The 26,475-nt window shown below is 52.7% G+C and overlaps 1 protein-coding gene across 1 annotated transcript in view; it reads left to right on the plus strand.

Annotated features, from left to right (window-relative positions):
- LOC111144787 (G protein-coupled receptor kinase 5) overlaps positions 1-26,475 on the plus strand; it is a 207,394-nt gene that overhangs the window by 145,839 nt on the left and 35,080 nt on the right. The window contains exons 3-4 of the mRNA XM_022499248.1: positions 2,798-2,910; positions 14,377-14,454. Coding sequence (XP_022354956.1) covers positions 2,798-2,910; positions 14,377-14,454 — 191 coding nt within the window. The remainder of the gene's footprint in view (positions 1-2,797; positions 2,911-14,376; positions 14,455-26,475) is intronic.

A 26,475-nucleotide genomic window follows, 5' to 3' on the forward strand; every position in this document is an offset into this window, starting at 1 on the left:
CGGGAATCAGGTCGGGTGGGAGGCAGTGAGGGAGCGGGAGGCTCTATCTACCGGCATCACGCTCACAGGTGCGGGCTACAGACCTGTCACCCTCTCGGCTCCCTCCTCCCAGATTCCCTGCTGTGGCTGACGATAACACTCATTGACTTGACATTTTATTACTGTCACTTGGGATCTTGTCTGCTCACCCACACACTCTACCCTTTCCAGTGGAATCCAAGCTCCCTGAGGGCTGGCACTGCAGCCCATTCCCCGCCGCCCCACCAATTCTGGCCCACGCTGAGGTGGGTTCAAGGTCCGCTGGAACGGCTCTCTGGGAACCGTCTGCGCGGGGAGAGGTCACCGAGTTAAGGCAACAGTCCAGAGCACTCGGGGAGCGGAGCAAGAAGGGAACCCGAAGGCGGTTCTCCGTGTTGACCAAAGTGTCCGTTCGGGAGAGGAGGAGATGTTTGGGTGCCGCCTTACACACAAGGTACTTAGGACTGGTGAATCCCACAAAAAGTGGCTGCCCTCAGGCCGTTCACCCATGAGAGGAGAAGCGGGCTGCAGATCTGTCCAGCCTGGACGCCTCGTCACTTGCAGTCCAAGTCGCCGTGGACACGAGCCCAAGCCAGCTGACTCCCCACTCTGTCGGCGAAATGAAAGGGCCGGCACCAGGCTGGCCTCACTGAGGCGGGCTTCAGGGGCTCCTACGATGTCGCAGCGCCGAGTTTCCTTCTTCTGCGTTCAGCCTCGCCTTCCCCGTTTCATTCGCTGTGCGTTCTCACTGCCTAGCGGGAAACACAGCTGTGGCAGCACTTGGCTGACTGAGCCTAACACTTCGGCATCCCAGGGAAGAACGGCATCTCTCCTTTAACTTCTAGAAGACTCCTACCCACTCAGGTCATGTGCCTTGAACCTATCATGGTGGCCTGGACACAGAAGGGAGCTCTGATTGGCTGGGGGCCAAGTCACATGTCTATTTCTGAACCTTTCACTGTGATAAAAATAAGGACTTCTGATTGGCTAGGGCTGAATCATGTGCCCATCCTCACCCTATCGTATGGCTGGGAGGTGAAGGCTCTGGTTGGCTAGAACTGGGTCACATGCCCATCATGTGTCATTCTTAGAGCCTAAGGCTGGATTTTTATGGTCGTGGGGATGGAGATTTCCTTGAAGGAATGGGAATGGAGAGCAAGAGACCCACCAACTCCATGGTAGCACGTGGTGTTTAGTAAGCATTTTCTGTACGTTAGGTTCTGTTCTGAGTCTTTTCTATGCATTGTCTTATTTAATTCTCAGGATAGTGCTAGAAGGTAGGTATGATTAGTGTCCCCAGTTTACAGATGAGGAGACTGAAGGATGTAGGTGTTAAGTCAGATGCCTCAGGACACACAGGCGCACAGTGAGGCTGGCGTTTGAACCCAGGCATTTAGCTCCAGAGCCCATGCTCACAGCCACCATCCTCCCTACAAGTCACAGCTTTACCTGCTGTGGATAAACTCTTCGGGTGTGAAAGTGAGTGGACATGATGGTTGTGGTCCTATCTTTTTGTTGTGTTCCTTGTCTTCAGAGAAATCCCCTCTCCGGGGATGATTGTCCGTGTTCCTCCTCTGCACTGGGCGAGGATATCGTCATTCCTTTTGTTCGGGTGGCTCTCCTGAGGTCTAACTCACCCTCTTCCTGGTTTGCCCACGAGGACAGCTGACTGTTTCTAGTGCAGCTACACAATCAAAGGTCCAGCGATGAGTGCTGGAGAGGTAACATGACACAGTCAGTCCATTGAGCATCTTTCTGGCCAGAGAAACCTCCTGCAGAGGCTTTAGCATCATCGCAGGAAGAGCCAGAAGGTACCACTTGCAGCACCCTCCCTAGCCCCCATCTTACCTCCAACAGACACCTTTATTGTCCAGAGGAAGACTGAGGCCCCGAGAGAACAAGTGAGTTGCCTGAAGTCACATAGCAAGTCATTGGCCAGCACCTGGTCTCCGGGCCTCCAGGCTTGCAGTCTCGCACTGCATTTCCTCTTTGGAGCTCTCTTGGCTGCTGTGTGCCTGAGGGCTGGTCGCTTCTTGTTTCCATGCCTCTAGCTGCTCAGCTGGAAAATGCAGGGTTTTCATAATTTGAAGTGCTTTGAATTACAAGTAATTTTTAAATCTTTTCAAACTGCCCTAAACAAAGCTCATAAATAAACTTTTCAGATGTGGTTTGAGCTGCAGGCACGGCTTGATCCAGAGATTCGTGACACCGCGAGGACACCCCTTTACTTTTCATCATTTTCCCACCCCTGACCTCCTGTGTGTGTGAGCCTCGTCATCATGGGAGCTTCCCTTGCAGTATCAAGGGCACTGCAGCTGACCTTGGTCTTACACCCGTGCACCCCAGCCCTCAGAGGAAAAGAGAGCATTTCTGCTCAGTGTGTCCAAGCACAGAGTGTGGTCCACTCCAGTTGGAACTGGTTTGGATTACATGCCTGCCGCCCTTATCCAGTCACTAAGTGGGCAGTGTGACATGGTGATCAGCCATCCAGGCGGTGGCGTCACTGTCCCCGGAATTGCTGGCATCTGGCATACAGGAATCAGGGCATCGGAGAGGGGGAGTGAGCTAAGACTAGAGGTTGGGGCATCACTGGTGCCATCCTCTAAAATGCCCTTGTCCCCTCTGAGTCTGCACAGCTTGGAGAGAAATGAGGGGTCCTGAGAGTTTGCCAGTCGTCTTGCTCCATCCCTCTGGGATCGGGATCCAGGTGTGGGTTGCCTGGACGGCCCTGCCTCCCTCTCACCTGCATCTCACCACATTCTTCTTTTCTTGTTTCCAGACAGAGATTACTGCAGTTTATGTGACAAGCAGCCAATTGGGAGACTGCTTTTCCGGCAGTTCTGCGAAACCAGACCTGGGCTGGAGTGTTACATTCAGTTCCTGGACTCAGTGGTAAGTCCCTGCTCCTGGGGAGGCCCTTTGGTCCTCTGTGATCAGTGATTGTTTTTGTCCAGAGGAAAAAATAGACCACATCATTTAGAACGGTGAAGAATGAAGTTGTTGCTCAAGAAATTTCCAGTGCAGACTTTGAGAATGCTGACTTGTCTGCAAGTCTGCACCCTCTGGGTGACTATGGAGAGGTCACCTCCCTCTCTGGGCCTCAGTTACTGCTGCTTTAAAGGGAAGTGCTGTCATTTTTCTGATTCTGGGAGCCTGGGTTAGTATGCAAGGTGGCGCCTGGGGAAGTTGGGTAACACCCCAAGGTAACAGTCGGATTCCTTGGTCCCTTCTTCCAGCTGAAAACCCATTTTCTAAATTCCAAAGCTTGTGTTTGTTTGCTTATGTACTGTCTACTTTTCCACTAGAATGTAAGTTTCCTGAGACCAGGACCCTGGGCTTCCCCTTCACCCCTGCGTAGCACAGAGCATGGCACATACAGGCTTTAAGTAGACGTTTGTGTAAAGAACATATGTTGGCCATTGAAGCCAGTCTGACAGTTGCTGGCTCCAGCAACTGCTGGCATGCATGGACACGTTTGACGCCGAATGGAGACTTCCTTCAGATTTACCAGTCATTGATTTGTTACACAAACGGTGCCTCGTCTGCATGGGCTGTTAGAACAGGATGTAGGACTATGCAGGAATTCCTCAGCACTTGTGCAGGAAGGCAGGGCACCCCATCCTGGCAGACTGCCTTCTGGGTGTCTATCCAGGGAAGGTGGACAGTGGGTGGGAGGGCAAGGAATGGAAACCAGCCATGAAAGGAATGGGATATTTCCAGAGTTCCTTCCCAGGGCAGGGGACCAAGATGCTGCTGTTTCCTAGAGGCCCTGATGCCACTCTTGGCTGAAGCCATCCCAACCTCTGTCTAGGTTTAGGGGGTAGTCCTGTGGGGCCCAGGATTCTGTGTCTGCTTCGGGGTCTCAGTGTGAATCTCTAGATTTACAAACCAAACTGCCCACCGAGTGGCTCCCCCAGAAGTCACCTTCCCCTCGATCCCCAAACCTACTAGGCCTGACATGTGCCTGAATCCAGTGACCAGCACCCGTAGTCACCTAAGCCTAAAAACTTTGGAATGTCCTTGACCCCTTTCTCTTCATCATCCCTTCCCCCATCTAATCCAGGACTATGTGCTTGATTCCTTGACCCCTCGCAGACCAGTTCCTCCATTGCCTCTGTCTTGGTTTTAGTGGAGGCTCTCAGCATGTCTCACATAGTGACTACAAGAGTTTTCAACCTTGGCTGAGTAATAGAAACACCTGGGGACCCTTAATAATTACCAGTGCCTGAGGCTGAAGCCCAGACTCATTAATCTGAATCTCAGAGGGGGTGGGGGGGGAGGCTAGTAGTTTCATAACTTCTCATAATTTCATATGGTTAAAAGTAAAGTCAGAGAGCAATATATGCACCCCTCACCCCACTCAAACCATTATGAACTCACGGCGAGTCTTATTTCTCCAGGTCCTGCCCCCCTGTAGCGTTTCGTAGCAGATCTCACACATAGGATCTCATCTGTGAGCATTTCCGTTCAGTATTCCTGAACGATAAGGGCTCTTTCTCACACAAAAAAAATCACCACAATACCCTTCGTGCAGCTCTAAGAAAAGTAATTATTATCATCAACTATTAGTGTTTAAATGTCCAACTTTCTCACTTTTTGTAAGTGTGTGTTTTAACGGGTTAGAACCATCTCTCCTTGTTCATCCTTAAGAGTGTCCCATAGTGTGAATTTGCGGTCATCCCACGTGTCATGTAATGGGTATCTCTGAATTGCTTGCAAATTGCTGATTGAATCAAGAAACTTGACCAGATTCAGTTTCAGTTGGGTTTTTTGGTTGTTGTTGTTGTTTTTTGGCAGGGAGCAGGGTGACTTCATAAGTGGTTTCTTGTGCTTCCATCAGGGGACGTTACTCCCTGCTTGGCTTTCTGTCAGAGATGGCGGCCGATTTAGGCGGTCCCCAAATGTGTTGATTAAGTAGGGGTTGCAGCGCGGCGACATTCTCATTTTGTCATTCCTTTTTCATTTGCTAACTGGGGCACTTCCTTTTGATTACTATTTGGTTACCCGGTGGTAAAGTTCATGGAGGAGTTGCTTCATTCTTTCCCTGTATTTATGTTTTCTAAATACCGGATCGGTTCACTGGCACCTTCCAGTAGTAGTAACCAATTTGTTTTAAAGGTGTGGATTTATACATGATGCATTTCGGCATGTGGTGGTCATTATCCTTACTGACGCTCTGGGATCTCATTGTTGGCCACCAGGTTGGATTCTCAGCCCTTGAGAGGATGCAGTCGTCACGGGCCGCTGTTTGCTATCCTGTAGGTTGCGGTGTTACAGCTCATGTTGTATCTTTCCTGCCCTAGATTTAGAGTCCTTTGTATCTCCAAGGAGCCCTGGTTCCTCTACTGGGAAATGGTACTTGGAGACCACAGTTTGCTCATTACCCATGGGTTGGGCCTGATTTCTAATAGACATCGGCATTTTTCAAGTTGCCCCTGGCTGTACTGTGTATCCAGGGTTGGGAAGCACTGACATCTAGGATAGAGTCCCAAGTTCTGAGGCTGAATACCAGGACTTCCATGGCCAGGCCCCCACCTGCACTATTTATCCTTGACCTTCACCCGGGTCTCTCTTGGGCCCTGCGTTTTTGGACTTGCCACCACCGAGGTTGAAGTCTCTCGGCTCTGGCTTCCTCACTCCTGATTTCTGAAATGCCCCCCACGTAGCCCTTAGGAGAATGCCTGCTTGTTCCTTCTTCTCTCATATTCTACTCTCAGAAGCCTTCCCCAGCCACCCCGCCTGTTGTGCCCTCTGCTCTAGGTGCTGGCTCCAAACTGCACCTGAGCCTCGTTATTGGGCCGTGCTGGCAGAATGGTGTTATTAGTCAGGCACGAAGCCTCCACAGACAGACCAAAGGAGCAATGCTGGCTCTGGGTGGGTGCTGAACCCCTCTGTGAGAGTTCGCCAGGGGAGTATGTGGTGGAAGGGCAAGGCAGGCAGGGGAACAGCCAGTGCCAAGGCCTACAGGCCCAGCATCTGTGGCTGGAATGGAGGGAGCAAGGGCAGAGAGGGGTCTAGGGGAGTTGTTGATTATGCAAGACCTTGTGCCATTAAAGAACTTTGACTTTGAGTGAAACGGGGAGCAAGTGGAGGGCTCCGAACAGAGCAGTGGCATGGTCTTACAGGATTCTTAGGGATCCCTCTGGCTCCTGTATTGGAGGGGAAAGGGTGGGCACAGGAGTTCGGATAGGAGGCTACTATAGTGGTCCAGGCGAGGGCCGATGGTTACTCAAGCCAGCGCGGAAGCATTTGGCAGTGGTGAGAGTGGATGGATTTGGGGCATGTTTTGGAGGCAGAGTGAATAGTATTTTTGGATGCCTTGTGGGTGAGATAGAAGAGTTAAGGATGACTTCAAAGCATTGACCTGAACAGATGGAAGGATGGAGTAAGGGAAAGCTGTGGGAGGTGTGTTTGGGAGAAGACCAGGAGCTCCATTTTAGGCACACTCAGCCGGAGGGTCTCTCGGACATCCAAATGGAGATGATTGAGGGGAGATGGATGTTCAAGTTGGTGTCTGCAAGAAAGGTCTGGGCTAGATATGGAAGATGGAGAGTTGTCAATGTAGAGCTGGTATTTAGGGCCATGGGCTGGGTGAGCTGACCCAGGAAGTGAATGTGGAAGGAAAGGTGAGGACCAAAGACCGAGCCGTGGACCAAGACTGCTTCCCATTTGGAAAAGATGAGGCATTGCCAGCTTTGAGACTCGTCTAGAAAGTTGATGAGGCAGAGCAGGGCAAGGCTAAACCCAGGAGCCAGTGGAATTTTCCAGCCACGTGTCTTGTTAGACGCTTATAGTCAGTTTGAGAAGAAGAAAAAAAAATCCAATGGATGCCCATTTTCATTCTAGTCGTGCAGACGTTCCCTTTTGCTGGGCCAGTACCAAGAGCTCTTTTTCTGGAAAGGAAATGTGAGTCTGGCTCCCTGTGTTGATGCGACAAATGTTCTTTACATTCGCCTTAACGCCGTCGCCACTCAGAGAGGCCGGCCCCGCCCCTCACATTTTGTCCGCATCTCTGGGAACTAGCAGGGCCTTTTCATCACCCATCTTGACGTCAAATGACCAGGCTTTGGAACACCTCTTTTACGCAGGAAGGCTTTATTGAGTTTTCCAGGGCTGGCGCAGCCCTCGCCTGAAATGGGTTTTTTCCTTCCACCCTGACTGGAACTCCGAGGAGGCCGCATACAGCCCCGGTGCTCCTTGGCTCAGCCGGCACCATCCATACCGTTCCCACCTCTATGTTGAATTTCTCCCAAGTGGGATTTATTAAAAATAACCCGTCCTCATCAGGCTCTGACATAGTCCCCAGGAAACGCTGCTGTCCTGCACAGTCCCAATGTTTGAGTTTCTCGAGTCAAGCAGGAGACCCGTGGCTGTTTTAAAGCGGGGACTGGGTAACGGAGGAGCAGCAGAACTGCCGTGTGTCATTCAGCAGGCCGCAGGGGTAACACACCCCTCAGCTTAGTTGTCAAGGGCCTCTTGGGAGCCTGAGAAGGACTCCCTCATTGCCCTTCTCACAGAGAAATGGAATCAGAGACCAAAGTCAAAGCTGTGACTTGATTTGACCTCAAAGAGGATTTGCCCACCTGGTCGGGACCAGAAGGGGCTCCAGTGTCAACCTCCACAGGCCAGTAGGGCCTTTCCACAGACTTCGTCAAGATTGATGTACTTCTTCTCTCCCCTGTTTTCTGGAAGCTTTGGTGGCATGCCAGCTCATTTGGAACCCTCCTGTCCCCTCGCTTGGGCAGCATGACTGAAAGTTCTCAGGTCCCTTCTCTTTGGGGTTGGGGAGATGTGGCATGTACCCAGTCAGCTGTTTAGCACTTATTTCCTGGATGTCTGTAGTGTATCATCCTCTGTTCTAGCAGTTGGAGACTATACGCTGAGGAGGAGAAGGAAGTTCTTGCCCTCATGGAACTTGCTTTCTGATTAAATGAAGGATTGAGAAATGAGTAAATGAAGAGAGCTTTTAATAAAGTAAGCGATACTAGCTGTGAGTTCACATATGTAAGCATTCGTTACCTGTTACTGTATAAGAAATAATCTCAAAATGGACCAGCTTGAACCGACAAGAAACACCTATCTCGTGGCTTTTGTGGGTCAGGAGTTTCTGGATGATTTACCAAGATGCTACTGGCTTTTCTCAAAAGGTTCTATTAAGATGTTGGCTGGGGCTGCAGTCGTTCAAGGCTTGATCTGTTGCCAAGTGTGTGTGCTTGGCTGGCAGGTGAGTGGTTGCTGTTGGTTGGAGGCCCCAGTTGCTGTCCATGTGAACCTCCCCACAGGACTGCTTGAGTGTCCTTGTCCCATGGCTGGCTTTCCCCACAGCAGTGATTCCAGAGAGCATGCTAGAAGCTGCAGTGTCTGTTATGACCTAGCCTGAGAGGTTCCATACTGTCCTGTCCTCAATATTTTGATGTTGACACACGTTAGCTCTTTCCAGTATGAAAGAGACTTCTCCAGAGGCAAGGATCATTACCGTCCCCATCTTGGAGACTGGCAGCTCTAGATAGGGGGATACAGCAAATGAAGTCTTGTATCAGGAAATGCTAAAAGGCACTTCAAGCCATTCTTTAGCATAGAACTGTAGGAAATTACTTGAAATCAGTGGGCTATCACTTAGCATTAAATATGCCCGCTTATCCTGAAATTATTTGTAAAATGAAACGATTTGCCAGGCCTCACCAGAGGAGTCAAGGATTCTACTTCTCTTATTGATGAGTCATACCCAGTAGTTGTCTTGTCTTTCTATCACTTCTGTGCTCTCCCCAAAGGCGGGGGTGGGGGGGTATGGGGAGTAATCATTCTTCAGATGGACATAGAGACCCTCAGGACAGTTGATAAAGCCCGACCCCGGGAACAGGGTCATCTTGAAGAAGTACCACTTATACAGTGGGTCCATCTGGTATACCTCTGTCGGGTTGTCCATTCTCCTGGGTACCCCACCCATAGTCCTGAACAGCATGACTCTCCCAGGAGCTGCCATGTTCCTAATGGGTGTAACCACCCCCCTGTCCCCATTCACAGTCAAGTGGAGTAGGGATGAGACTGTGAGCCAATGTAGGCCAGTGATTTCTTTCTCTGGGATGTATACACTTGAGTGGAGGTTCTTCTCTGGTAGAGAATGCTTAACATAAAAAGCCTGGGAGCTGCTGACTTCCATGTGCCACTGGAGCAAGCCAGTCAGCACTGAGAGAGAACAAGGCACGTGTACGTGCCTGCGTGCGTGCACGCGCGCGCGCGCGCACACACACACACACACACACACACACAAAGTGGGTTCCAGAAGTGCTCCTGTTTCTGGTTCCTGATATCTGGTTCCTGATAATTGGGGCCTGGCTGCATTTCATTTCTCCCACAATTTGGTTGTTCAGTCCATCCTTGAATTCTAAGAGCTAAGAGATAACGGTTTTTGCCTGAACTAGGCTAGAATGGGATTCTTTTCACTTAGAACTGAAAGACTAACAGGGAGAGTCAAAGGCCTGTCCATGGCAGCCTTACGAGCCTTGTTGGAGAGTGAAGACAGAGAAATAATTCTGGGGCTGGGGGAGGAGGAGAAGGAGCTAGGGGGTCCAGGGGTATTGGAGAGGGTGAGAAAGAGCCACTCAGGGCTGAGGCTCTTGGGAGAGTATGATGGGGCAGGCAAGAGGGGATAGCATGACCCCTCTGCAAAGGACTCTGACAGCAGCTGGTGGATTTGTAACCTCCCCCAAGGGAAAAGTGTGACACCCCTTTCCTCCTGCCTTCTTTTAAGCCTTTGCCCCAGCCAGGCTATGTTGCACAAGCTGGTGTCTGCGGTGCTGTCAGTATGGTCTGGGGTCCCCCTGGAGTCACTCCTCCCACTCTCAGGCTGTACTCCAACATAGCCAGGGGTCAGCTCCTCCCTCTCTTCTCTCTCTGGTCCCATCCCATCTGTTGACCCGAGGGGGGCCAGTGACTCTGTTCCTGATGCAGGCACCTCATGCCAGCTAGAGACCAGAAAATAGTCTGCCAAGGTAGATACAAGCTTTGGGGCTGACTAGACCCACCCGATCCTGGGACTCCTGGGGGATGCGCCCCCCTGCAGTGCTGCTTCATTCTAGCTGGGGAGCAGAGAGGGGGCAAGGTCCGGGCCCAGCCATCTGAAGGATTGCTCGGTCAGGGTCCTGACAGGAGATGGACAGCCTGTCCACGAGCGAGTGCAGGGCTGTTGATGGAGTGCTTAGCAGGATGGGGAAGTCAGTAGCACTGACGCAGTAAGTGGGAGCCTTTGCTGCCTCCGCGTCCGCAGGGACAAGGGGAGGGACTGACGCAGGTCAGCGTATGCAAGCTGGGTCTTCAGAAGAGGGGGCAGGGAACCATGATGCCCAGGTGGCAGGGGGGTAATTGCCCATCCTGATTCTCGCCTGCCCCACACCCGGGTAGAGAGTGACTCCAGAGGGGCAGACAGAGACCTCCAGCCCGCAGGGGCAGCACAGGCAAGGCGCCGAGGCCGGTGTGGGTGGAGCTGGGTGTTTCTCCAGAAAGGGCCGTGCTGAGCAGCACTGCCAGCCAAGCGCGTCACTTGTCCCTGCCGCGAGGACTTTGGAAAAGCTGACCACAGTCAGTAATTACAGAAGCCAGAGGTGGCAAGACCTCATAGCATCTCTGACTTCATCTTCTTGTCAGGGCCGGAGAAGGTCTCCCAGGAGGAGGAGGTGGCATCTGGAGTGAGTCAGAGGCCGAGAGGAATCCGGCTGTGACTCTGCTCTGCAAACGGGGGCCGGCTGCTTCGAAAACGTGGCAGGTCCCCTTTCACTGGCTGTGGTCTTCGTGTTTTTAAAAATCATCAGAGGGAAGTGTGTTTTAATAGAGAGGACATATTTTCACCGACATTTTCTGAGATTGATGTTGAAATTAGAGCAGACCAAGAGGGTGAAATATTAGGCTTATAAACTAGGATGTACACCGATGTTTATACTCTTTGATGGGCAGAGGTCTAGAAATAATTCTTTTTGCCTTAAACTCAATGTAGCGTTTTGCTCTTTGTGTTATAACAGCATCTCATCCCCAAAGGCCATTTCTGCATTTGGTGTAAATCACAGTCCGAGGAGAGGCTCATGAAATGAGCGCCTCGGACGCATCTGGGGAGGAGAGGGATCCTCCGAGTGGATTGGCATAGGTGGTCTTTGGTGCTCTGGCTGTTAGGGCTGAGCTCCCAGGTTTCAAATGGGCCTTAAAGCAGAGAGGATGGCACATGTCCCCTCTGTTGGGGGACGAGGATAAGACCTAGCACTGTCTCTGGTTGGAGAGAACTCCCTTACTGATGGAGGCCGTGGGGAGATTCCTTGCATGTGGTTTTCTCTCTTTCCATTGAAGTCTTTGTCTGGCTGCCATTTCCCAAGCCAACGCTAATTGTAAAATTCTGGGCTATTGGCCCAACCTCTTATTTGCTGCTTATGTTTTCTGGTCGCAGCTGATTTCAGCAGCTTTTGCCCACTACCTGAGCAAGGGTGTTCCCCTAGCAGCGGGTTCCCGGGTGGTCCCCCGCCTCGGGTGGTCCCCCGCCTCGGGTGGCGTGATCTGCCTGAGCTCTGCCCACCCAGCTGAACCACCGTGGCACCTTCTCTCCATAGGAGGCCTCTCGGGGGTCACTGTGGAGACATGGCCTGTCACTCCAGGTGACTTAATCAGTGTGGAAAGCCCAGCTGGAAGCCTTCTGTTGGTTTTCTGCCTCCCAACACAAGTGCTCTTCAAGTGGTGGTGACCTGACATGGACTCTCAAAGAAAGGCCTTTTGATCCTGGGCTGGGGATGCCTGTCCCCAAGTGCTCCCGGCTGCCTCCCTGTGGAACCGTGGCGCCCAGCCACCCAACCGGGCCTCTGCTGGGAGGCAGCTGACCTGAAAGTGATGTTATTTTTTTAACGTGGGTTTTAGTACCCAGAGCAATAATATTTTCAGCTGGTTATTGAGGCTGATTAATGAGCTTCAAGCCTCCATTTGGTTAAATAGAGCCGCCTTCACAGATGTATTTTGGGACAGTGCAAATCCAGGGTTCTGCATGGGATCGAGTTACCCCAAAAGGTGGTCGGCCATTTGCCCGGGGTCTGGGTCCTGCAAAGCAGTCTGGGTAGATTCCCATGGTGCCAGACCACTAGGCGGGTTTCCAGGGTGGCAGGACACTAGGTGCTTCTCTCCTCACCCTAGAAAAAGAGTGGTCAGTCGTGCTGTAGAAGTCTGAGCCCCTCTGGAGACGTAGCTTCCAGCCCCCTCACGTGCTCGCTTGGCTGCATTTGAACTGGTTATTTGTGCTCTCGGAGCCTCAATTTCTTTATCTGTTAATTGGGAATAATAATACCTACCTTGAGGGTGAGGCTCCATACTGTGTCGGGCGTGCACACGTGTGTGCTAGTTTGGGGGGATTGTCGGGGAGCATCGGGGAAAAAATAACAGGAAAAACTCAAGGGGGAAGAGCCACCTTCTCCCCTTAAATAGTCTCAGGAAATCATCAATCAAATCAATTCAGCAAGAAACGATCAGCCCCACAAGGCTAGTCTTAATGGTGTGGAGGCACTGAGGCGTGTGACGCACTGAGGCGTGTGACGCACTGAGGTGGGCGACGCACTGAGGCAGGTGGCCCGTGGAAGTCAGGAGGCTTGTGCTCCTCTCCTGGCTCTGCCGCCACCAGCTGTGTGGTGTTGGGCCCAGTCTTGGCTTCTCTGAGCCTTGGTGTCCAGCTCCGTAAGTTGAGGGGGTTGGATTCTTTCCAGAATGACTGTCCCATAGCTCTGTGAGCCAAATGACTGAAGCGTTAACATTTTTCCTTGGAGAAATATCACTGAGTCTTGATTCTCTATTAGAAGAGAAATGGTAACACAGGAAAAACTCACCGCAGTTGGATGGAAATGTGCTTGACTGTAGCCACAGGCGCTCCACGTGCTGCCTTGCTTCCTTCCTGGAGGGGCTTCTGGACTGGCCTGGGGGAGATTGGACCCTAGACACTGGGTTGGGGGGTTGCCGTGAACTGGGTCTGGAGGGCCGGGCACCTACCTTCATGGTGTTTCAGCCTGTGTTGATGTCATTTCCTCTCCCTTTTGAAATAGCTTCACTTTTGGACCGAGGTTGACAAATCCTTGGGTGGTGGATTTTGAAGTGGTTATAAACAATTTGCAATTAGTTCTCTTGTCTAAATGAGAAAGGCAGGCTTACCCAGGCTTCTTGCTAACTTGAGGCCTTTTATCCTCTTGGCAAGTACATCAGATGTGAGTGAAGGAGCCCCTCTTACGGTCAAAGAAAATAAAAAGTTTTGTCTTCTGGAGGTCCTGCTGACTTGGCCAGCGATCTGGAGTCCTAAGTTCCTTGGAATTGTTGAGAAAGAGCTCCAGTTTGGAGACGGAAGCCTCAGCCCGGCTTTTCCTCTGCGTGACTCTGGCCAAGTCTGCTGAGCCTCCTGCTCGTCATATGCAGACGGAGGGGTATAGTGGGAGACCAGCCCCTCCCGAATCATTGCCTGTGATTTTTTGAGGTTCAGATAAGAATATCTGAAAAGGGGCACCTGGGTGGCTCAGTCAGTTAAGCGTCTGTCTTCGGCTCAGGTCGTGATCCTGGGGTCCTGGATCAAGCCCTGCATCGGGCTCCCTGCTCAGCGGGGAGTCTGCCTGTCTTTCTCCCTCTGTGTGTGTGTGCACCCTCTGAACATCTGAAAATTTTCTGTATGTTCTTTTTATAAGCTGAAAAGCTGCAAAAGGTGAGGCATCCTTAATAGCGTTTTGTCTTACAAGGTACAATAATGACAACGGTGATAATCGGGCAACTGTTCATCGAGTGTTACTATGTGCCTGGCTCTGGGCTGAGAACGCTATCACACTCTGTCTGCACAGTTGCCCTGTAGAGGGGCCTTCTTCAGTCTGTGCTTTATGGAGGTGAAGGAAATCATCTAAGGTCATGAAGCCGTGAGGTCTGAGTGACCCGAGGCAGCCTCTCGGGGACCTTGTAGTTTGGTGGCTCGTTATTTTCCAGTGGCTTCCTGTGATTTATCGGAGTCAGTGGTTCTCAACCCAGCTGCCCAGAGCCCTGCCCTCCTGGCCAGAGGGTCGGAGTCTGTGGGGTGGGGTGGGGCCCGAGCACCGGTGTTTGCTTCAGTGAGCCTCACAGGCAGCCGGAGAGGAGAGCGCCTGTGCTAATGAGCATGTGTCCGCGGATGGTGCGGAGTAAGTAGGCTGGCCTTGAACGTTGGGGCTCCTTGGCCAGGTCTTCTCCCCAGTCTGGGCCTCAGCTTCCTGCTCCGTGGGGGAGGGAGTGGTCACTTGACTTCCATGGTGTCCTCTCCAGGGGCCATGAAGCTTGTGTAACTAGAAGCAGCCCAGGAGCAGATCTGTTATTCTTCTCCTTCTTCTGTTTCAGGCAGAATATGAAGTTACTCCAGATGAAAAACTGGGGGAAAAAGGGAAGGAAGTTATGACCAAGTACCTCACTCCAAAGGTAAGAGGCCACCACCCAAACCCCACACACAGTAGGAGGAATATGGGCCCCAGATCCTAGCCAGGCCGTATGGGGAGCTGTAAAGCCCCCGTAGAGAGCTAGAGGCTGCTCTTGGTTTCCAGCGATCCGGCGTTCTCATCCTCCCTCAGAGAGTGCCCCGGACGGGCAAGGCCAAGGCAGGTGGGCCAGGCCGCGCCCGGCGTGGGGTGGGGAGTCCGCTTGCTGGGCCCCAGGCCCTCCAGGACCCTTACGCTGCCCATGGCCCACACCCAAGTGTCTGTAGCTGGACCGGGGCGGCCCGGCCAAAAGAAGGGGCACAGCAGGGGCGGTTTGGAGAGGTTGGTGCAGAGCGGCAGGGTCTGGGGGTGATCAAGAGGGAGAGGAAGTGGCTGAGGCTGTGCCGGTGGGGGCAGCAGTGGTTGATACACACAGAATGCAGAGTACTGGGAGCGCGTACTGCAGTCTCCTGAAGGGCGAGGGCCACCAGGACCCGACTTCAGGGGCACACCCACCCCAGTGCTGAAGGCAGAGAGTGAGCGCCACCCCCCGGGGCCTGGAGACCGTGCTTCCCTGAAGCCTGTTCCTTCTCATCTCCAACCTGACAGACAAACGTGGTCTCTGTCAAGTTCACAACTTGGCCTCGGGAGCCTGGGGTTCTAGTCCCAGCTGTTCTACCCACACAATTAAGTCATGTTCCCTCCCTGGGCCTCAGTTTCTGTTTCTTAAAAGTGGTCCCCCCGCCAGACCTATCTCCTAGAGGCCTTAGGAGCCTGAGATGCGACCTGCATCTGGGTGTGTCCTGGACCCCTGTGAACCAGCGGTGGCTCTGTCCTTACCCAGCATCTGGGCACGCCCTCTGTCCCCAGGCTGCCAGGGAACTGGGGCTACCGCAGCCTGGGGTCCGTCCTCACAGAGTGTGGCAGGGGGCGGCAACACACAGGCATGTGGGTCAGGAAATGGCTTCACCCCTAATTTACCACGTGATCTTGGTCTTCATCTCCCCGGGCCTCAGTGTTCTCTGCTATAAAATGGGGGGAGGCTTGACAAAATAATGTCACTAGGTCCCTGCAAACAGACTTCACAGACTCCGTTCTCTCCAAGCCTACACTGAGGGAATGACAAGTGAGTCTCAAGATAAGAACCAAACAATGAGGAAGATGAGAGACGCTTTGGTCAGAGAGAGAGGTGTTGCCAATGGGGTGTAGAGACCCCCTGGACGTGACATTGAGCCCTGGGATAAAAGGCAGCCCCTGCCCTGCCAGTCTGCCTTCTTGGGGGTGCTGTCACCTAGCCGGGTCCCTTCACAGTAGCACTGAGGCAGAATGCAGTCTCAGAGGTCTGCTGCCACTGCTCGGAGACAGGGTTGTGGACACAAGGAATCCGGGTCATGTACGGCAGCTCCTGCAGGCTGTGGGGGTTTCTGACAGCACATGACCCCCTCGCAAGGGCATCCAGGGTGACCTAACGCCTTTACACTCACGGTAACTCCTTCAGAGTTTAAAATCAGGCCTCCTCTCCCCCGCGCATACAGACCATCTCTATAGATTTGTATGTTTTATCGATGTAACATGGAAATCCCTTGAGGACTGTAACTCCCACCTTGATGTTTTCAGCAAGGGTTCCAGGGGTCCTCGGTAGGTCTGGTTCCCCCCATACCCTCGCTGCCCCCTCGAGGGTTATGGAGGCCAAGGGGGCCCTGAGCATCTGGGGTCGCCCCCTACCCCGGAGTCTCTCGTGCCACACCGGGTCTCTTCTGGAGCAGGAGTGCTCGTCTCCGGCATCTGCAGGCGGCCAGGGCCGTCTCAGGGCTGCCTGTTCAGCCTCGCACCCAGAGAGGTCGCCTGTCACTTCTTCCCGCTCCCCCCAAACCACCCCGCCCCGGACTTGTCCTCACGCTGCTTCTCCTTGGTGTCTCTCTGCTTCTACTTCCTTCATAAGCGTACGCTGCTCTGCACATGATGGGCAAGCAGTCCAGTCCTTCTGCACATTTCAGAAAAGCCCCAGATGCTGGTCAGGGCCAGGAGCCGCCCTGGGCACACCGGCTGGCCCGCTCCAGAGGGGCTGTCACTATCCCAAGTTCTGCAGCCAGGATTTGAGCCTCCCCTGCCCTAACCCCGTGGTGCCCTGATTCCCACACCTGGTCCCTCACTGCCTTCCTGCTGCCCCCCGCCCGGCTGTGGTCCACAGTGAGGATGACGTGGTTCCTTTGTCCAGCCTTGTTGGCGCCTTCGGCCCACCCAGGGGCCACTGCAGGGGGCTGTTACACAGCAGAAACCTGGCGACCCCCGTCCGGCTCTCCGGGCCTCCCTGCCCCTGCTCAGCACTGCCTCCATCTCCTGGAGGGATGCGGCCCAGACTCTTCATCACCTCAGACGGTTTTACAAGTGCCTCCAAGCCTGCCAACATTTTTTCCTTAAGTACTCCACAATTTAAAAAATTTAAACCACACCATATGTTGTGGCCCAGGGGCCTGGGGGAGGTGGTCGAAGCAGTCCCGCGGGGTGACTGTTTTCCTACAATAAATTTCGCACTGCCTCCCAGTCCTTCCTGTAGACAATCGCTCCGGAGCTGTTTTCACCTCTCAGTGCTGCAGACGTTCCACGGCTGGGGATCCAGGGGCTGGGTGAGGCTAGTGGCTGGGCCCCAGTGTTGGCCCTGAGGTCTTTGAAGAACTCCCGGAGCCGTTGTCCCCAAACCCAGATTGTCCTTACCTTGAGCTCTTATTTACGTCGCAGCTCCCGTGTCTCAGCTCCAAGCAGCATTTCCAAAGGGCAGGCCGAAGGATGCTGATCGTTTGAGAGGCTCTGTAGTCAGTTCTGTGTGGGGGACAGGATGTGCTTGTAAAGATTCACCTGGCATGTGAGCTTACTGAAGGCTCTGAGAAGTCCTGCAGTAGAGAAAGCTGTTTGCAGACAAAGCATTTCCCAAACTTGTTTGACCATAAAATCTTTCCCCCCTAAATTTCACATCCTGCTGGATACCTCTGCGGCTGCAGAAGACCTCCGAAGGTCTTCAGGACCTGGTTTCCTTCTGCTTCAAAATCCCTTCTCCTGATACCTCTCCCTCAAGCCCCACCCTGGGCTCTGGCCACATCATTCCCAGCCTCATCTCGCCGACCACACCTTGTAGCCTTTGTTCAGGCTGTTCCTGCAAGGCCCTCCACCTAGACCCTGCTCTGTTGTTGTTTTCCCTTCTGTGTCCCTCAGCCAGACACCTTGGCTGCGCGCAGCCCCTTGCGTCTCATCAGACGCTACCACAGCTACCTGGGGGGATCTCTGCGCGCTGCCCTGTTGTGCTTACCCAGGGACCCACGGCCAGTGCTCCCGTGCCCCCGCGGGGATTCCGAGGAGCCCGTCTTGCAGATGGGGTGACAGCACATCCGTGGGTCAGTCCGCCGCTGTGTGATGGAGCAGGGGCAGCAGTGTGCGCACAGAAGCTGACCTCCATCGGCCTGACGGAGCCAGGGAGCCTTCTGGGAGGTGATGTGGCTGCAGCAGAGGTTAACGTGGTGAGGGGAAGGCCAGACAGGAATGAGAGGAAAGAAGGGCCCTTCATGGGCAAAGGTACAGAGCAGTGCTTCTCAGCTGGGGCCGTCCTGCCCCGCCGGGAGACAGCCGGCAGCATCCGGAGATGGCTCGGACTGGCACGGTTGGGAGCGTGTGCTCGGCATTGGATGGGCAGAGGCCTGGGTGCCGATGAGCGCCTTACGATGCGCAGGATGGTCCCCAAACAAAGGATTCCTGGCACCAGAGGACCATCTAGGGAGCTGCTGCAGGCACTGTGGGAGTGTCCGTGCCCCATGCTGGGGGCCACACCACCCTGGGGACATGGTGGCACAAGGGTCTCCAGAAACGTTAGGAAGAGGGAACTCCTAGGGGACGGCCGGTGTAGGGCATGAAGGAGAATGGGCAGAAGGAGTCCTAGGTGACTCCCTGGTTTTCCTCTTGAGCTCCTGAGTGGCTGCCCCGTACCCGAGAGAGACAGAGAGCACGCAGAGGATGAAGGTCATGGCTACAGGTGGCCGGCTTATTAGCTCATGGGGCAGAGGTGACGGCATCGCTCTCTGTGGGGGTCCCCTGCACTGGTGCCGTGTCAGACTCCTGGCTCTCAATCTTCTTGAGCTGGTTTGAATGAGACAGTGAGGGGGCCCTGGGAAGCTTCCTTCTGTGGGCCCCTCACCTTGCCTGCCTCGTGTCTTTTCCTGGGGAGCTGCCACTTGGCTGGCTTGTGTTCCCCCGTGTCTGACACGGTGTGTTTGCTGAGAGTCTGGCTGGAAAGTCCCTGCTCGAAGCCGGAGCTTTATGCCTGGAGCTGAGTTCTCATTCCCTGTGTGATGAGGCTCTTCCAGCCCTGGTGAGAAGCTTCCTTCCTAGGGGGCAAAGCCCACTCCTTGGACGCTGCCCAGATTTTGCATCAGTTGCCCAAACGTGGCCAGCTTCGCTCTGGGGCTGTTAGAGACACCAGTCCTGGGCGGGCTTTGGAGCGCACCAGAAGTGTTGGGACCCTAACACGGAGGCAGCAGAGCGTTTTGAGGAGGCGTTTTAGAACGAGGTACACCTGGGTTGGAAGCCAGACTTGATTTGCTTTAGCTGCATGGCCTTGGGAAAGTTAATTAGCCTTCCAGTGCCTCGGGCGGGTCGTCTGTCAAGTGGGCGGGGTGGCTGTAAGGGTCACAGATACACCAGCAAGTACTGAATTTAGGAGCTGGTCCGCGTTAGATACTCGGTGGTGGCTAGCATCTGACTTTCCCCTCCTCTCTGTGCTTTCAAAATTAGGCTGTTGAATGAGGAAATCATTCAGACATGAACTCCAGCTGTGGAGTTGAGAGAGGCCAAGGAGGGATCTGGAGGGCCCCCAGCCACAGAGGCTGGCCAGAGAGCCCAGGCTCATCAGAAAGCAGCTCATTCGTCGGGATGATTAATCCTAACCCCCAAATCTCAGGGGCGTCCCACGGCAGAGATTCTGTCTTTCTCATGCACAGTCTGATCAGGTCTTCAACTCTCATGGGTGAAGACCAGGGGTCCTGGCTGCTTTTCCGGCCCCATCATCTTGAAGATGTTGCCTTGTGGTCATTGCCAAAGGGGAGGAGAGGAGTGAAGGAAGGGCATGAGCATTAACTGCCTCGTTGGAGGTCCTGGTCAGCAAGGGAGGCTGAAGGATTCGGGGCAGCGTACGGCGTGTACAGCTTCCTGCCTGCCTTCTCAGCCCTCCAAACCCCAAACCGAAAACATTGTATGACAGGCTGGTCCTCTGGTGCTGGTGAGACAGCCATGTCCTAGAAATATTCATAGGTGTGAGGCCCCTTGGTGGGATCAGATCTGTGTGCTGGGCTCTGTAGCGATCTGGGCAGTTCACCTTCCAGGTACCCACAGACCAGAGGTGATATAGGTGTTTGGGGCTGCGTGTGGGGTGGGGAGGGGGCAGGCTTGCTCTGAGCTGGGGTGGGCTGGGCCGTATTTTTAATTACAGTAATAAATAATAATAGGTGATAATGAAAGCGGTGTGATATATCATCCATCATTTCGGACTGTAAAATGTTAGTATTATAGAGATACCATTCGCCTACCATAAAATCCATTCTTTTAAGGTGTATAGTTCGGTTGGCCTAAAATAGTCACAGAGTTGTACAACCACCACCACTGTCTGCTTCCAGGATACCTTATGACCCCCAATAGCAACTCTGTACTCATTAGCAGTCACTCCCTATTTCCGTCTCCTCCCAGCTCCAGGCACCCACTAATCTGCTTCCTGTCTCTGTGGATTTGCCCGTTCTGGACATCTCGTCTACATGGAATCATACAGTGTGTGGCCTTTTGTATCTTCTTTCACTGAACATAATGTTTCCAGGGTGTATCCGTGTTGTAACACGTGTGTGTACTTCAGTCTTCTTTATGGTGAGATGATATCCCGCTGTATGGATAGACCCTATTGTTACGGATCTTGTCATCAGTTGATGGACACTTGGATTGTTTCCACTTTTAGGCTAGAATGAATAATACCGCTGTGAACATTCATACAAGTTTCCACCTGGATGTAGGTTTTCATCTCCCTTGGGTAGACACTTGGGAGTGGAGTAGCTGGGTCATAGCTAACTTGGTGTTCAGTCCTTTGAAGACCTGCCAGACTGCTTTTGAAGGGGCCGCACCATTCTCCACTCCTACCAGCAGTGCCCAAGCTTCCCATTTGTCTGCATCCTCACCAGCACTTGGCATTTTCTGTCTTCTTAATTGTGTTCATCTTTGAGGGCGTGAAGTGGTATCTCATCGTGGTTTTGATTTACATTTTCCTAATGGCTAATGGTGCTCAGCATCTTTTCACGTCCTTATTGGCCATTTCTAGATCGTCTTTGGAGAAATGTCTATTCAGATCCTTTGCTCATTTTTAAATTAGGCTGTTCATCTTCTTAATGCTGAATCCGAACCCTTCTTTGTATGTCCTGCATACAAGTCTTTTATCAGATACATGATTTGCAAATATTTTCTCCCATTCTGTGAGCTATCCTTTTACTTTTGTGATGGTGTCCTTTGAAGCACAATGGTTTTTAATTTTGATAAGACTCAGATTCATTTTCAGTACTTCTTTTTAAATGACTTGCTTTCATTTTGTCTTATCTTTCCTTGTCAGAAGGCCTCAGGGTTTGGGGGAACAGAGAGCATATAGGGACAAAGTAAACAAATAGTAGCACATCTTAGGCCCATGAATCTGTCTTCCTCTGGAGAATCCAAGCCCCCTTGCCTGTTGGGAGAAGCAGGGCCAGGCCTGGTCCTTCCCAATTATTCCAGTCCTCCCGGTTGACATAACAATATCCTGTCCTTTAGGCCATCTGTGTCCAACACTGCAATGACATCATACTGATCTACTCTTTGATTTTCCATAGCAACTCTCCAAGCTGGGTGTTAGTGTACCCATTTTACAGATCAGGCAACTAAAGTCTGGGAAGGGAAGAGGCTGGTTTCAAATCGTGGAGGCAGGGCTTCAGGTGAGGCCCTGCGTATCCTGCTTCGGCAGTGTTATTTGGAGCCCGTCTGGACCTGTGACTCACTGGGTCCATGAGCAGTGGTGCCAAGTCTCCATCTTCGAGCTGTACCACCCCACGCACTGAGACCTGGTGGGTAGCTCCCAGCAGACTCCAGGGGCAGCTCAGACCTGATGGAGGGTCCTGTTGAAGGGGGCAGGGACACCAAGGTGCACTGGTGGGTTGGGGCAGACTTCTGACTTGAACCGGCTTGGGAGCCTCTGCGGGATGCTGGAAAAGGCCGGGGGCAGGCAGCTTTGGAGGGCATTTCTTGCTGGAGGTCTGCTGGCAGGATGTTGTTCTCTGGGCCCCACACAGACACAGGCCTCTTTGCTTCTGTAAACAATGATAAGGTAAGGCAGGGAAGTTTGTTCTTGTTAAGGGAAGTTACCCATCAGCCTGAGTTTTTGCACAAAAGAAATCTATTCCTAGTGCTGGTGTGGCTCTCCGGAAAACATCCACCTTGTAAAAAGTAAAGAGCTTGAATGAAAGGAAATAATAATTATTCCAAGTTCCTCTTTCTCCGGGCCCCAGCCCCCTGCTCACTTCACCGGCACCTCCCCCTTCCCGGCCCGGGCAGCCGATTAGGAGTCTGAGCTAGTCCAAGGTGGCTAGCTTTTCGGCGGGGACTGTTTCTCTGCCTTGGGGGCCATCAGCAGCTTCGGTCCTTGCCCTTAGGAGCCTGTGGAGCCTGGTTCTGCCACCTTCCTGCTGTACATTCCTGGAGCCTCCGTTCTCCCGTCTGAGTATGGGGACGATAAATATGGCGCACAGATGGGCTCATGGCCAGCCTTCCTTCTTACCACCCCTCCACAGTCTCTGCTGTATCTACAGACCGCCCTTGCAATTAGTTATATAAGTATTTTCTCTTTTAAATTAACTCACGTCTTTCTGTTTAAAATCAATGAGTTTTGGGGCGCCTGGCCGGCTCTGTCGCTGGAGCGTGCAACATTGATCTCAAGGTCGTAAGTTTGGGCCATACGTGGTTGCAGAGGTTACTTAAAAATAAAATCTTTTTAAAAGTAATTAATTAATTAAAATAAACGAGTTTCAGAAGAAAACTTTGTGTCAGGAACATGCCTGGAAAGCCAATATTGATTTGTCATACAGAAAGCTAACTGGGAAAGTGGCGTTAAGTCCACCCAGAGCCTCTTTTGCCTGCTTAAGGCTGTGAGCCTAAAGCCACCTTTCTCTTTGTTTGGAAGAGACTAGTGAGTATTGGAGATGTGCTAGCAAGACGGTGCCCCACACTGAGGCTTTCTTCTTGATGACAGGAGGCTCAAAGGAGAACTGAACAGGGAATACCTTTTTCACTGAGTGATTCAGTGTCATTTAACTGTGTCCCTGCACCCCCTAAGACCGTCCCATCATCTTCGGAAACTGCTGGGCTAACTACCTCCCAACTGAGATGCACTTTATAAACGTTGGCTTGTTGCTGGAGAGAGCATGGCCTGGAGCCAGGAGCACTGGACTAGGAGTCAGGCTCATTCCTCATCTCCCTTCCTGGGTTCTGGGGACTGGCTGGGAGCTGGCCTAGAGAGTCTGCCAATGGCTAACCACTCCTGGTCTCCACGGCAACCTGGGGCATGGGATATGGGTGGTTGGGACAGATCACTCCCTTCCCAGTGCCTGCCCCATCTTCCATGGGGTTTGGGCTTCCAGACACTGGCGCTGGACCCAGCATTTCATCTCTGCTAGCTTGCTTAGCCCTCATCTGTCTCCCAGAAGATGCCTAGAAGAGCATCTCCATCCTATTATCAGTGAATCCAGTGAGCTCGGAGGTTGCCTTCGCTTGAGCCTCTCCTTGCAGGATCCTGCAAGGCAGGATCCCCGCAGGCAGCGGGGCTGGGAGGGGGCAGCTGGGCCCGCACCCTGGCTTCTCCCACTTCGCCACAGCCCTGCCAAATGACTCTGTCGAAGAGGACTGAAAAGAAAACTTAAGAGAGGAACTTCCTGAGTTTTCTCAAGCAGCAGTGGGGAAGGGGAGGCTGGACATCTTCCTCTTCCATTTTTGGGAGCAGCAGAGAGCAGAATGCAAAACAAATAAAGGCACAGTTGCGCTTACTAGCTATGCTGGGGCAAGACAGAAGGGAGCTAGCATCTATTGAGCAACTGCTGCATGCCTGGAACTTCATGTTCCCTGTTTCACTCGGTCCTTGTGGCGGTTGTCTGAACGGATGAGAAGCAAGGGCTGAGGGGGGTTAAGAATTGCCCAAGGACACCAAGCTTGGGCCGAGTGGGGAATTGAAGCCAGGCCTGAGCCCCAAAGCCTGCCTTTTCTCCTTCTCCTCACAGCCAGATGCCTGGTCTCCCTAGGCCTCAGTTTCCATCTGTAGAGTGAGGAGGTTGGCCCGGTTGCCGTCTGAGACACCCCTGCGGTCCCAGGAGCAGTTCTTACTGTGTGCCAGACAGGATTCTGAGGGCTTTAAATGACTCACTTCAGCCTCATATCTATCCCATGGGTTGTTGTCTCCATTTTAAAAATGAAGAGATGGACACAGGGAGGTTAAGTAACTCACTCAAGGTCACATAGCTGAGATGGGGAAGCTGAGACTTCCATCTGTGCTCTTGACCCTACCCCATCCTGTTCTCTTAAGATGACCTAACCTGGCTCCCTGCCTTGGACTCTGCCTAAGTCTCTTCTTAATTGAGGGTTTCTTAATGACCCAGGAGCACTCACCAGGGAGCTAGAGTACTGGTTGGAGAACAGAAGGGCCTCTGAGGGCTCCTCGGTCACTTCAAGTTTGCCCCAGTGCCCAGCACGGCACCGCTCCCCATGAAGGTCCCCTGCTGCGTAAGCTGCCTTCTGAAGGGAGGTTTCAGCCTCCAGAAATCCTGGTACATTGGGAGAGGAGCCGAGAGCCCATCCTGGTGCATCATTCCTCCCATATACCCTGAGGGGATAGAGGATACCTCCTGGGGTGGGCCCAGGCACCCAGGGCAGTCTCAGGCTGAGGTACCCAGTCCAGGGCCTTGTGGATATCTTTAGCTACATATTTCCAGTATGCAAAGACACAGAGACCAGCCACGGTTGAGCGGCCTGGAGGCTGGACCCCCTTTTGCCTCCCTCTTCCTCCCCAGATCCTGGCTTTTAAAGAACACTCGTGGCTTAGTGGAACCCAACTGTAAAACCTGAGCTAAGCCCAACTTCTCATTCCCTATGTGAGGGAACTGAGGCCCAGAGAGGAGCTGCACCCCTCCCCTCCAAGGTTCGCATGGTTTGGGAGAGGAGGCAGGACCATTCCTTGCCAGGCTTTCCACAACCCTATGCTGGAAGCTTGGAGAGAAGGCACTGGAAGGAACTGACTTCGTTTTCTGATTTCTACTGTCTTTGGCCTACAGCTGGTCTTCAGTTCTCCCAAGGCTCTTATTTTGGGGGTTTATGTGTGTCTAAATGCTGCAATGTTTGGAGCATCCAGGCAAAGCAGAAAAGCTGCTGGTGCTGAAAGTTACATCACTTAGCACCCGTGCTTTTTAAATGGAGACCCTTGAAGGGGAATCTTGTTAGCTCTTTCCTTTACTAAGGGTGGATTCTCATGGGGCAGGTGTGAGCGGGTCAGGTTAATTTAGCACCTACCATATGCTCTATGTTCTACACCTCTCTCTTGTCCCATCTTCCTGGGCGTGCTGTGTAGGAGACACACTTGGCCTTCTATGCTTGGCAGAGGTCCGAAGCTGTTGAGGGGCAGTCTGGGAGAATGGACAGCAGGGACCCCAGCAGATGCGTGCATGCCAACATTCCCAGCAGCCTATCCAGAGTTGCCGGAAGGTGGAAGAAACCCAGTGCTCATCAACAGATGAACGGATAAACAGAATGTGGCCTGTCCACGCAATGGAATATTATTCATCCGTAAATAAGAACAAAATCCTGACACAGGCCGCCACGTGGGTGAACCCTGAAAACATTATGCAAAGTGAAAGAAGCCAAACGTAAAAGACCGCACATTGTGTAATTGCACTGATACGAAATGTCAGCATAGGCAGATCTGTGAAGACAGAAGTAGACTACGGTTTACCAGGGGCTCCTGGGAGGGAGAGATGGGGTGTTACTGCTTAATAGGGTGATGAGAAAATTTTGGAAAAAGATGGTGGTGATGGTTGTCATTATAAATATATTTATTGCCAGTGAACTGTACACTTGAAAATTGTTGAAATGGCAATTTTTATGTTACAAATATTTTACAATAAAAGGAAGAAAGTACAGAAAGAGAATGAAGCTGAGCTACAAGCCCAGTCTGTCTGATTCAGAGCCTGTGCTCTGTCTCCTCCACTGCGTTGTCTTCTCTAAAGTTAGCCAGAGACAGAACCTCCCCCCCCCCAGATCAGCTTCCCAGGTGCTGCAGGGATGAGCAGGTCTGGGAGGACAAGGTGCTGCCATCTGTGAGTTGTGCACACTGGCTGCCACCTCCCGACCCTTGTCCGGCTGCTGGCCACGCTCAGGGCCAACCTGGGGCTCGGCTTCCACTTCGTACCGTGTCATTTGCGTGGTCTCATGTCACGGTCTCTCTGCCGGCATTTTTAAGAACTGTGTCATTGTCCTTCAAAGAGACATACTTATTTCTCTTCATGACTTTCCTGGAAAACAAATTCTCTTCGCCCACAGCCTGACTTCTTTTCTGCTCCTTCTGACATCCCTGAGGCTGCTGTGTCAGCAGGGGCTCCTCTCAGCATGCCCGTCTGGGTCCCTTTCCTTTCTCCTGACCTTCCAGGTCAGAAACTGGGACGCTTCTTTGATGCCGGTGGAGCCAGCTCTGCCTCTGATCCCCATTTCTGTGTGTGTGTGTGTGTGTGTGTGTGTGTGTATTTAGTATTTCCTGCTCAGCATTCCTCTCTTTAGAGTGGCTGGAGACAGAGAAATCAGCCTTAGGCTTCCTGAGGACATAGTCTCTCCCCACCCCACCCCCAGATCTGCCCTGGGTGGGCAGCCATGCTGGTCTCCGCTGACTCACCGTGGGGCCTGATTGGGCCTTGGGCAGAACAATGACATCATGGGGGGTAGGGAGTGG

This window comes from Enhydra lutris, unplaced genomic scaffold (assembly GCF_002288905.1).
Source record: "Enhydra lutris kenyoni isolate GAN:26980312 unplaced genomic scaffold, ASM228890v2 scaffoldscaffold12, whole genome shotgun sequence".
NCBI classification, from domain to species: domain Eukaryota; kingdom Metazoa; phylum Chordata; class Mammalia; order Carnivora; family Mustelidae; genus Enhydra; species Enhydra lutris.